This window comes from Scyliorhinus torazame, chromosome 7, assembly GCF_047496885.1.
Source record: "Scyliorhinus torazame isolate Kashiwa2021f chromosome 7, sScyTor2.1, whole genome shotgun sequence".
Classification (NCBI taxonomy): domain Eukaryota; kingdom Metazoa; phylum Chordata; class Chondrichthyes; order Carcharhiniformes; family Scyliorhinidae; genus Scyliorhinus; species Scyliorhinus torazame.
This window is the reverse complement of record NC_092713.1, coordinates 120231083-120243643: the sequence shown is the minus strand read 5'-3', so window position 1 is coordinate 120243643 and position 12561 is coordinate 120231083. Positions and strand designations below refer to the sequence as shown.

At 52.2% G+C, this 12561-nt stretch overlaps 1 protein-coding gene across 1 annotated transcript in view; it reads left to right on the top strand.

The window, feature by feature from the left end:
- The window catches only part of LOC140427357 (uncharacterized), a 164300-nt gene that overhangs the window by 144993 nt on the left and 6746 nt on the right, over positions 1-12561 (top strand). Inside the window, exon 18 of the mRNA XM_072512907.1 lies at positions 8014-8097. Coding sequence (XP_072369008.1) covers positions 8014-8097 — 84 coding nt within the window. The remainder of the gene's footprint in view (positions 1-8013; positions 8098-12561) is intronic.

The window sequence follows — 12561 nt, the reverse complement described above, 5'->3', positions numbered from 1 at the left end:
GGAAATAGGCCTATAGGACCCGCATTGCAGCGGGTCTTTTTCCTTCTTTAGGAGAAGCGATATCGTTGTCTCTGACATAGTCGGGGGCAGCTGTCCCCTTTCCCTTGCCTCATTAAAGGTTCTCATCAGTAGCGGGGCGAGCAAGTCCACATATTTCCTGTAAAATTCAACTGGGAATCCATCCGGTCCCGGGGCCTTCCCCGCCTGCATGCTCCTAATTCCTTTCACTACTTCCTCCATTTCGATCTGTGCTCCCAGTCCCACCCTCTCCTGCTCCTCCACCTTAGGAAATTCCAGCTGGTCCAGAAAACACATCATTCTCTCCTTCCCATCCGGGGGCTGAGCTTCATATAATCTTTCATAGAATGCCTTGAACACTCCATTCACTCTTTCCGCTCCCCGCTCCATCTCTCCCTCCTCATCCCTCACTCCCCCTATTTCCCTCGCTGCTCCCCTTTTCCTCAATTGGTGGGCCAGCAACCTGCTCGCCTTCTCCCCATATTCGTACTGTACACCCTGTGCCTTCCTCCACTGTGCCTCTGCAGTACCCATTGTCAGCAAATCAAATTCTACATGTAGCCTTTGCCTTTCCCTGTACAGTCCCTCCTCCGGTGCCTCCGCATATTGCCTGTCCACCCTCAGAAGTTCTTGCAGCAACCGCTCCCGTTCCCTACACTCCTGCTTTCCTTTATGTGCCCTGATTGATATCAGCTCCCCTCTAACCACTGCCTTCAGCGCCTCCCAGACCACTCCAACCTGGACCTCCCCATTATCATTGAGTTCCAAGTACTTTTCAATACACCCCCTCACCCTTAGACACCCCCCCTCATCCGCCATTAGTCCCATGTCCATTCTCCAGGGTGGACGCCGTTCTTTTTCCTCCCCTATCTCCAAGTCCACCCAGTGTGGAGCGTGATCCAAAATAGCTATAGCCGTATACTCCGTCCCCCTCACCTTCGGGATCAACGCCCTTCCCAAAACAAAAAAGTCTATTCGCGAATAAACTTTGTGGACATAGGAGAAAAACGAAAACTCCTTACTCCTAGGTCTGCTAAATCTCCATGGGTCTACTCCTCCCATCTGCTCCATAAAGTCTTTAAGCACCTTGGCTGCTGCCGGCCTCCTTCCAGTCCTGGACCTCGATCTGTCCAGCCCTGGTTCCAGCACCGTGTTAAAATCTCCACCCATTACCAACTTCCCCACCTCTAGGTCCGGGATACGTCCTAACATGCGCCTCATAAAGTTGGCATCATCCCAGTTCGGGGCATATACGTTCACTAAGACCACCGCCTCCCCCTGTAATTTGCCACTCATCATCACGTATCTGCCCCCACTATCCGCCACTATGGTCTTTGCCTCAAACATTACCCGCTTCCCCACTAGTATAGCCACCCCCTGTTTTTCGCATCTAGCCCCGAATGAAACACCTGCCCCACCCATCCTTTGCGTAGTCTAACCTGGTCTATCAGTTTCAAATGCGTCTCCTGTAACATAACCACATCTGCCTTAAGTTTCTTAAGGTGTGCGAGTACCCGTGCCCTCTTTATCGGCCCGTTCAGCCCTCTCACATTCCACGTGATCAGCCGGGTTGGGGGGCTCTTTACCCCCCCCCCCTTGTCGATTAGCCATCCCTTTATCCAGCTCCTCACCCGGTTCCCACGCAGCTGTGTCCCCCCCAGGTGGTGCCCTCCCGCCCCGCCCACCCCACCCCATACCAGCTCCCCCTTCTCCCCAGCAGCAGCAACCCAGTAAATCCCCCCTCCCATCCCCCCCGCTAGATCCCCCACTAGCGTAGTTACACCCCCATGTTGCTCCCAGAAGTCAGCAAACTCTGGCCGACCTCGGCTTCCCCCCGTGACCTCGGCTCGCACCGTGCGACGCCCCCTCCTTCCTGCTTCCCTATTCCCGCCATAATTATCATAACACGGGAACAAAGCCCGCGCTTCCCTTTTGGCCCCGCCCCCAATGGCCAACGCCCCCAGCTCCTCCACCTCCCTTCCTCCCTCCCCCACAACCTGTGGAAGAGAGAAAAGTTACCGGGTCGCAGGATTAACAACATAAAAATCATCTCTCCCTCCTTTTTCCCCCCTCTTCGCCCCCCATATTCGCCCCACCACTTTGTCTCAAACGTTCTTTTTTAATAACCCGCTTATTCCAATTTCTCTTCAACAATAAATGTCCACGCCTCATCCGCCATTTCAAAGTAGTGGTGCTTCCCTTGATATGTGACCCACAGTCTTGCCGGCTGCAGCATTCCAAATTTAATCTTCTTTTTATGAAGCACCGCCTTGGCCCGATTAAAGCTCACCCTCCTTCTCGCCACCTCCGCACTCCAGTCTTGATATACGCGGATCACCGCGTTTTCCCACCTACTGCTCCGAGTTTTCTTTGCCCATCTGAGGACCACCTCTCTGTCCTTAAAACGGAGGAATCTCACCACTATGGCTCTGGGAATTTCTCCTGCTCTCGGTCTTCGCGCCATAACTCGATAGGCTCCCTCCACCTCCAACGGACCCGTCGGGGCCTCCGCTCCCATTAACGAGTGCAGCATCGTGCTCACATATGCCCCGACGTCCGCCCGTTCTGCACCTTCAGGAAGACCAAGAATCCTTAATTTCTTCCTCCTCGCATTATTCTCCAGTACCTCCAGCCTTTCCACACATCGTTTATGGTGTGCCTTGTGCATCTCCGTCTTCACCACCAGGCCCTGTATATCGTCCTCGTTCTCGGCAGCCTTTGCCTTCACGACCCGAATCTCCCGCTCCTGGGTCTTTTGCTCATCTTTTAGCCCTTCAATCGCCTGTAATATCGGGGCCAACAGCTCCTTCATCTCCTTTTTAAGCTCTTCCACGCAGCGTTTCAAAAACTCGTGTTGTTCAGGGCCCCATATTAAACTGCCACCTTCCGACGCCATCTTGGTTTTTGCTTGCCTTCCTTGCCGCTGCTCTAAAGGATCCACCGCAATCCTGCCACTTTCCTCTCCTTTTTCCATCCGTATCCAGGGGGGATTCCCTTCTGGTTTACCGCACAGTACTTTTAGCCGTTAAAATTGCCGTTGGGGCTCTTATTAAGAGCCCAAAAGTCAGTTCCACCGGGAGCTGCCGAAACGTGCGACTTAGCTGGTCATCGCCGCACCCGGAAGTCCCTATCAATGATCTGTTAAGATTTTATGCAGATTTTCATCTATCACCATGCTTTTCCTTTCAGAGTCCATTGCTAAAACGAGACACTGAGATGTGAATCCCGGCCATTATGGGTGCGATAACGTTTTGGCAAATCTGCATATTAGAGCGAGGCCTCACATGTGTAGATCCACGAGGTACATGAAACTTTGGGATTCACCCCCTTTGCCTCAGAGACCTTGGGCGAGCGCTGTTCGGCACTAGTCCCCACAAACAGGGACTAGACGGAACGGCACTCGTGGGGGTCTCCCAGGGGATCTGAGGCCCCCAGGTGCCAGCTTGGCACTGCCAAGATGCTGGAGATGCACTGCCAGGGTGCCAGGTTAGCACTGCCAACTGCCAAGCTGGAATTTTTTTCATGCGTGTGATTGGGCAAGGGGTGCTGAGGGTGTTGGTCAGGTGGGTGTGGGACCCTCCCATAGTTCGTTTGGGCTTTGGGGAGGGTGGGGATCATTTCAGGGGCCTCGGAGATTGGGATGCCATTTAAAAATGGGCAGCACGGTGGGACAATGGTTAGCACAGCTGTCTCACAGCGCCAGGAATCTGGTTGAATTCCAACCTTGGCTCACTGTCTGTATGGAGTACATGATGTGGAGAAGCCGGCGTTGGACTGGGGTGAGCACAGTAAGAAGTCTTACAACACCAGGTTAAAGTCCAACAGGTTTGTTTCAAATCACTAGCTTTCGGAACACTGCTCCTTCCTCAGGTGCATGGAGAGGTATGTTCCAGAAACGTGTGGAGTACGTTCTCTTTGTGTCTGCGTGTGTTTCCGTCAGGTGATTTGGTTTCCTCCCACAGTCCAAAGATGTATTGGGTAGGTGGATTGGCCATGATAAATTGCCCCTCAGTGGTCAGGCATGTGCAGGTTAGGACATGGGTGGAGTGCTCATTTGAAGGATTGGTGCAGACTCGATGCACTGAATGGCCTCCTGCTCTGTAGATTCTACGATTTCTGATCTCTCGCTACACTGGGGAGTTCCGGCGAGCGGAACTTTATACAATGCGAGTTGCATTGAATAGCCATGTTTTTCTTGGCACTGCGAGCGTCGGGAACTATGCGGCTAATCGTGCTCACTAGGGGACTTTGTTCCCTTTTGGGAGAATCGTGCCCTTTATCTACAGTCTGTTCAGACTTGGTAAGCGGGGCTGAATGGCTCCCCTCTTTTCCATCTTCTCATTTTTACAGCAGCAAATCTTTTTGTTTGGAAAAGGATAGACTTGCCAATTTAATGAGTATTTAACTATTTATACGCTCTTTATAGCACGGTAGCATAGCAGTTGCTTCACAGCGCCAGGGTCCCAGGTTCCTGGCTTGGGTCACTGTCTGTGCCGAGTCTGCACTTTCTCCCTGTGTCTGCGTGGGTTTCCTCCCACAGACCAAAGCTGTGCAGGTTAGATGGATTGACCATGATAAATTGCCCTTAGTGTCCAAAAGGATGGGTGGAGTTACTGGGTTATGGGGATAGGGTGGAGGCGTGGGCTGGGGTGCTCCTTCCAAGAGCTGGTGCAGACTCGATGGGCAAAATGGCCAACTTCTGCACTGTAAATTCTATGATTCTAATCATAAAATAACCAATTGGACAGATTTTCTTGAGTTTAACGGAAAGAGGTTAGCTTTATTACGCTTAAACTGATCTAAGTAAAATAATGAAATACTTTCGCTCACACGCACATCAAGTTCACAGTCACACAAATACAGATTACAGAGTGAGGAAAGATAGGTTGACGAAGTTAGAGTCCATTAAAAATAAAAACAATATTTAGCCTGTAGTTTGCTGACTTAGCTGGTGGTCTCAATACTTCTAATTTAAAGATGTAGATGACTAAGTTAGTGGCATGTTCTTCACAGAGTCCCAGGTTCGATTCCCGGCTGGATCACTGTCTGTGCGGAGTCTGCACGTTCTCCCCGTGTCTGCGTGGGTTTCCTCTGGGTGCTCCGGTTTCCTCCCACAGTCCAAAGATGTGCAGGTTAGGTGGATTGACCATGATAAATTGCCCTTAGTGTCCAAAAAGGTTAGGAGGGGTTATTGGGTTACAGAGATAGAACATAGAACATAGAAAATACAGCACAGAACAGGCCCTTCGGCCCAGGGCTTAAGTGGGTCAGTGCAGACTCGATGGGCTGAATGGCCTTCTGCACTGTATGTTCTATGTAACTTGAATAGCTCAAGTCAGGAAAGCTATTTTAGACAGAGTTCCGTAGAGTTAATGGTCTGTCTCCAAGTTAAATACCTCAGGTGAATGCCTTAATGCCTTATAATAGGACAGTAGATGTGGGGTATTTTCACATCCCAGGGGTTCATTGTCTTTGATTGGTTTTGCAGCCTTACCTGCGCTGCGTAGTTCGCGCACGAAAGACTCCCGAGCAATTCTCCGGGAACAGGGGGCCCATTTTCCACCCCCACGCCGATCGCGATTTCAGTGCGGAGGTTCGGAGAATCCAGCCCAGAGATTTTGAATATTTGCAACTTACTTCCCTGAATAGTCAGCAAGGAAATGGTAAACAGAAAAATCCTAGTCTAACTCCTGGGTAACTATACAAGTGATCCCCCGACTTTCCCCTCGACCTCCTGACTAGGCCCCTGACTCGCCCCAGCTGGACCTGATAACCCACCGCCACCAAACTCATCCCCGGCCCTCAACTCGCTCCTCAATCCTGAGGCCCTCTGACGCAACCTGGCCCTCAACAACCACATTTGTGTGTGATAGTTTGCTTAATTACTTTTGCCTGTTGAAGGTTATACGTGGTGCATTGGTAGTGACAAAGATTTCTTCTCAATTCCTGGATCTAGCAATTGAGTCGAGGTATTAAGCGGGTTTCCGTGTGCTGAATCCAAGTAGAATACCTAACATAACAGTATAAAATATAAGAGGGCAGTCTGCCCTGGTCTTGACATTGGTGCTGGTACAATTTTTCTGACTTGACATTCTTCTAAGCACTGAATTATATTAAATATAAAACATGCTGTTGAAATACTTTTTTCTGGATAGTGTTTGATAAATTACATCTACAAATCAAATTTGGAACATCCTTGTGATAGCAACACTCTAAGTTTTCTGCATGTAACTCATGTAAAAATAAACAAAAGACAAAATAGATTGCAAAATAATGTTTTGATTAAATTGTCATATCACATGATGTCAGAGCTGGAGAATAGAATACCTTTTTTCCCCCCCCATGCCGACCCCACCCCCCCTCTCTCCGACCCCACCCCCTCATTCCGACCCCACCCCCTCTCCGACCCCACCCCCTCTTTCGCCGACCCCACCCCCTCTCGCTGACCCCACCCCCTCTCTCACCGACCCCACCCTCTCTGACCCCACCGCCTCTCGCCGACCCCACCGCCTCTCTGACCCTCTTTCACCGACCCCACACCCCCCCTCTCGCCGACCCTACACCCCCTCTCGCCGACCCCACCCACCCTCTCGCCGACCCCACCCTCCCTCTCGCCGACCCCACCCCCCCTCTCGCCGACCCCACCCCCCCTCTCTGACCTGAGCCCCTCTGTCGCCGACCCCACACCCCCCTCTCGCCGACCCGGCCCCTCCCCTCGCCGACCCGACCCCCCTCGCCGACCCAACCACCCCCCACCGCCTCCATCGTGGGCCCTCCCCTCCCTCGTGGGCCCTCCCCTCCCTCGTGGGCCCTCCCCCTCCCACATGGGCCCTCCCCCTCCCACGTGGGCCCTCCCCCTCCCACGTGGTTCTGCCCCCCCCCCTCGTGGGCCCGCCCCCTCCCCCTCCCTTGTGGGCCCGCCCCTCTCGTGGGCCCTGACCTCACCCCCCCTCATGGGCTCTGCCCTCGCCGCCCCCCCGCTCGTGGGCCCTGCCCTCACCACCCCCCCCTCGTGGGCCCTGCCCTCGCCACCCCCCCCCTCGTGGGCCCTGCCCTCGCCCCCCCTCGTGTGGCCCCCCCCTCGTGGGGCATGCCCTCTGCCCTCCTCGAGGGCCCTGCCCTCTGCCCCCCCTCCTCGTGGGCCCTGCCCTCTGCCCCCCCTCCTCGTGGGCCCTGCCCTCTGCCCCCCCTCCCCCGTGGGCCCTGCCCTCTGCCCCCCCTCCCCCGTGGGCCCTGCCCTCGCCCCCCCCTCGTGGGCCCTGCCCTCTGCCCCCCCCCTTCGTGGGCCCTGCCCTCTGCCCCCCCTTTGTGGGCCCTGCCCCCTGCCCGCCCCCCTCCTCGTGGGCCCTGCCCTCCCCCTCCTCGTGGGCCCTGCCCTCCCCCCTCCTCGTGGGCCCTGCCCTCCCCCCACCTCGTGGGCCCTGCCCTCCCCCCTCCTCGTGGGCCCTGCCCTCTGCCCTCCCCCCTCCTCGTGGGCCCTGCCCTCCGCCCTCCTCGTGGGTCCTGCCCTCTGCCCTCCCCCCTCCTCGTGGGCCCTGCCCCCTGCTCCTCCTTGTGGGACTGGCCCACCTTCCCCTCGCGGGGTCCGTCCTTGCTCCGCCTTATGGGACTCGCCTTCGCGGGACTCGCCCTTCCCTTCCTTCCCAGGCCACGTGTGCCCCCTCCCCTCAGGCGCCTTCGCACCCTCTTGCCTCGCCCGCTACGTTCTCATTTTTGCTCCATTGTCCACACTTGAATTTTGTGCTGCTTCCAGCTTGTCCAATCAGCAGATGGATTCTGCAGAAGCCAACCTCTGATTGGATGAGTTGAGAACAGCACAAAACCCAAATGATATCGATCTGCCTGAAGTGGAACCTGTAAGGCTCCTGCAGAACTCCGGAGTTCTGCTGGACACTGCTGTAATCTATTGAAACAGATTGCAGCATAGTTTATGGTATGATTATTATTAATATTTTGTTTTAATAAAGCAATCTAGCTAAATTTTTGTATCAACAGATTTATACTCATCAACAAATGGACTGAATTTGCATGCACGGAGAATGAATAGTTGTGTTTTGTGCAGCAAGGACGCATCTCACAGTGAGTATAAGAATAATCTTTCTAATATGTGTACTAAGTATAATTTGAGGTGTTGCAACTCTGTGGTTATTTAGTAACAAAAGTGGGTATATTGCTTTTTAACAAAATAACCTGAATTTGAGGAGGACTGGTGTGATCAGATTTTCGAAACATTTGTTTCAGGGATGGCACAGTAGTTAGCACTGCTCCTCACAGCGCTAGGGACTCGAGTTCAATTCCGGCCTTGGGTGACTGTGGAGTTTGCACTTTTGCGCTGTGTCTGTGTGGCTTTCCTCCCACAGGTTAAGTGCAGGTTAAGTGGATTGACCATGCTAAATTGCCCCTTAGTGTGTCCAAAGGTTGGGTGAAAATAAAAATGAAATGAAAAATGAAAATCGCTTATTGTCACAAGTAGGCTTCAAATGAAGTTACTGTGAAAAGCCCCTAGTCGCCACATTCCGGCACCTGTTCGGGGAGGCTGGTACGGGAATTGAACCGTGCTGCTGGCCTGCCTTAGTCTGCTTTAAAAGCCAGCACTTTAGCCCTGTGCTAAACCAGCCCCTATTGCAGGGGGGTGGGATTGCAGGGATGGAGTAGGGTAGTGGGCCTGGGAAGGGAGCTCTTTTGGAGGGTCGGTGCAGACTCGAATGGTCAAATGACCTCCTTCTGCATTGTAGAGGTTCTATTAAATACACAACTAGGATATTTATTAATTCTTTAAATTTGTAACTACCTTTGTTCTAGATGATTTATCGCATACCCTTGCTACTCTACTCTATGCTTGCTTGAAATATGTCACTTGCAATGTTTTAGCCCCTCTCGGGGAAAAAAACAAAGGCGAGTAGATGTGGAATTTTGTGCTGCCAGCCTGCATACTGGTCCCCCATAGTCATTCCAGGCCATTTTCCTGGAGACCTTGTTAAGGCCAGTTATCCGAGGCCAGCTGGATTTTACAGTCAGTCTCTAAGTCCCAACAGGGAGTACCGCTGCTTGGAGGCAGCTTCTTGATAGCAGACTAAATGGACCATCTCTCCAGGCTTGCAGGTCTCCTGCCATGCCTGAGTGCAGTGACAGCTGCAAGCCACCATATGGATGGGCGGCTTCTTCAGAGTGGTGCCCTGGCTGCAAAGGCCTTTTTTTTTAAATTGAGATTTATAAATGTTGGAGAGAGGATGCCTTCTCCCTCACTTACCAGTAATGGTATCCTGCTACTGCCATAAGGCTCTGCTATGGATTATGGAGCAGAGGGCAGTGACCTTATCTTTTTCTAATTCCAATTAACTGTTACCTTCCATTTATTCAACATAATGAACAGATTTTTGGGGTTGATGGTGGTGATAATGGTGTGTGTGTGTAGGGACTGGACTACAACAGAAGTGCAAAGTGAGCGATAATGAATGAACAGCTTCTTTTTTTTCAGTCCACCATTCCACCTTTATTTTCTATTGAAATCAATGGAAAACAGACAGGCCGCCAATTTACCAGTCTGTTTTACATTACTACTCAAGACCAATTTCACTTCACCAGTCACACGACACAATCTTAGTGTTAAGGAAATATACCTTAGTGTGCAGTAGAAGGTGTTGGGACACGAAAGAGAAAATGCTGGAAAATCTCAGCAGGTCTGGCAGCATCTGTAGGGAGAAAAAAGAGCTAATGTTTTGTGTCCAGATGACCCTTTATCAAAGCTCAGGTGTTGGGGCACAGTGGGTAGGTTCCCTGACTCTGAATCAGAAACCCTGAATTCAGGACCCAGTACAGGGCTGAATTTCACACCTTCTGTCGGGGGCCTTTTAGGTAGGATAGAAGGAGCATGAAATAGAAGGAGCTGGGTTTTCGCCTGCCTCTGAAGGGCCCTTTCCTGCCCAGCCTGGTGAGAGGATTTCCCGGGCATGGGGGAAGCTCTAAAATGATCGGGCTTAGGCCTCAGATGGGAATTAGGGGGTCGGAGTACTTCTGTTAGAAGCCCCCTTCTAACTTCAGGCACCCCCCCTCCCCCAAGTTAAAGTTAATTGGCCGCTGAGCCTCCACCCCCTGCCCCCGCCCCTTCCCCCTGGCCTCTTCCTCTCTTTTTTCACCCCCCCCCCTTCCCCCACCCCCTCTTACCCCCTCAGGCCTTCCATACACTACCCGCCCTGGTACTGTAAAACCCTACGTTTTAGCACAGTGGGCTAAACAGCAAAGTTCCACAAACAGTAATTTAGTAAATAACCTGATCAACTGTTTTAGGTGATAGCTGAGAGATAAATGTTCCCAGTCTACCAAGAAAACACCCCTGCTTTTCTTCAATTAGTGCTTGTGATCATTTACAATCATCTGAGAGGCAACATAGAGCCTCTGTTTAACATCTGTTTAACATCTCATCTGAAACATGACAATTCCACTATCACTCCCTTAGCACTGTACTGAAATGTCAGCTTACATTATGTACTACAATCTCTGGAATAGAACTGTCTTTTAAAATTCATTTATGGGATGTGGGTGTCGCAGGCTTTGCCAGCATTTATTGCCCATCCCGAATTACCCTTAAGAGCAACCACATTTCTGGGGTCTGGAATCACATATAGGCCAGACCAGGCAAGGACGGTAGATTTCCTTCCCTAAAGGACATAGTGAACCAGATGCGTTTTTACAACAATCAACAATGGTTTCATGGTCATCATTAGACTTTTAATTCCAGGTTTTTATTGAGTTCAAATTTCACCATCTGCAGTGGCAGGATTTGAACCTGGGACCCCAGAGCAGTACTCCGGGTCTCTGGATTACTAGTCCAGTGACAATACCACTTTGCCACTGTCTCCCCAATTGGAACCAAAGTGGAACCATCAATTTAAAATTCTAATTGTGAGATGAGCGGCTAGAAGACACTTTTTTATCATTAGAATCTGGAACGACTTGCCACAGGGAATATAGTTAATGCAGAGACCAGTGCATCTTTAAAGAGGAGAAGAGGAAAATATAGCACTATGGGAAAATCAAGAAGTTTTGGATTACTCTAGTAAAGAGGTGGCATAGGCACAATTGGCCATGCAGCTTTCTTCTCGACCACTAATATCTATGGTTCTTCCACTGATTGCCATGGCTTCAGGTATTTCATAGAATCCCTACGATGCAGAAGGAGGACATTCGGCCAACCCAGTCTGCACCGACCCAGCACCGGGTTCATTGTACATGGACAGCCTGCTGTTGTTTGTGTCTCACCCTCTGGGGAGTATGGGTAGGTTCATGGGAATATTAGAGATTTGGGGCCTTCTCTGGGTATAAGTTAAATGTCGGGAACAGTGAGGTATTTCCGGTGAATGCGGCAGACGGGCGACCAACTTGGGGTGTTGACATTCAAGGTAGCTAGGGAAAGGTTCAGGTATTTGGGGGTTCAGGTGATGAGGGAATGGGCTACGATGCACAGGTGGAATTTGACAAAGCTGGTGGAGGAGATTAGGGAGGATTTTAAGAGATGGGATACATTGCACCTGGCACTGGCAGGGAGGGTGCAGGTGGTAAAGATGAATGTGCTGCCAAGGATCCTGTTTGTTTTCCAGACCATCTCGATCTTTCTTCCTAATGCCTTCTTCTGGAAATTGGAAATTGGATACAGTATTTTTGGAGTTTATATGGGCAGGGAAGGTGCTGAGGGTAAAGGAGGCCCTGCTACAGAGGCTTAAAGGGGAATTGGTGCTCCCGACCCTGTTGTACTATTACTGGCGGCGTATGTGGAGAAGGTGAAGCGTTGGTTGGGGGAGGGGTGTGTGAGTCAAGATGGAGGAGGAGTCCTGTAGGGCTTCCATTCTGAGGGCTATGGTGCCACGTATTCCAGGGAAGTGTATGGGGAGCCCAGTGGCACAGTCGACAGTCAGGGCGTGAAATCAGCTGCAGAGACACTTTTAAGTTGGAGGGGATGCCGATGTTGACACTGCTGTGTGGGAACCATGGGCAGTATTCTCCTAACCCTCGCAAGGTCGAAGAATCGGTGTTGATGCCGAAAATTCCCGCCACGCCGCTCCAACGGCAGGAAACGATTCTCCGGTGACTGGAGAATCGGCACCAGTCGCGTGCATGAGTCGACGCGGTGCCGGTCGGGGGCCGTTGAAAGAGGCCCCCGCAGCGATTCTCCGTGGTCGACCGGCCGAGTTCCACCGGCGTGGTTCACATATGGTATCATCCGGCAGGAGCTTGGAGCTGCAGTAGCCGTCCTGGTGGGGGGACGGGGGGATCAGACTTCGGGGGGCCTCCACGACGGCCTAGCCCACGATCGAGGGCTACCCATCGGCGGGTGCACGTGATCTATGGGAGGCCTACCTTCTTCTGTGCCGGCCCCCTGTGTCGCTACACCATGTTGCGCGGTGCGGGCGCGGAATCAGCCACCATGTGCTGGCCCGGAAACGGCCGACCGTGCTGCAGTGCAGGGCCGCGTATCAGCGGCAGAGCTGTGTGGAGCACTCTGGCATCATGCTGGCCCCCTGTGGGCCACTGAATCGCTGGGCCAAG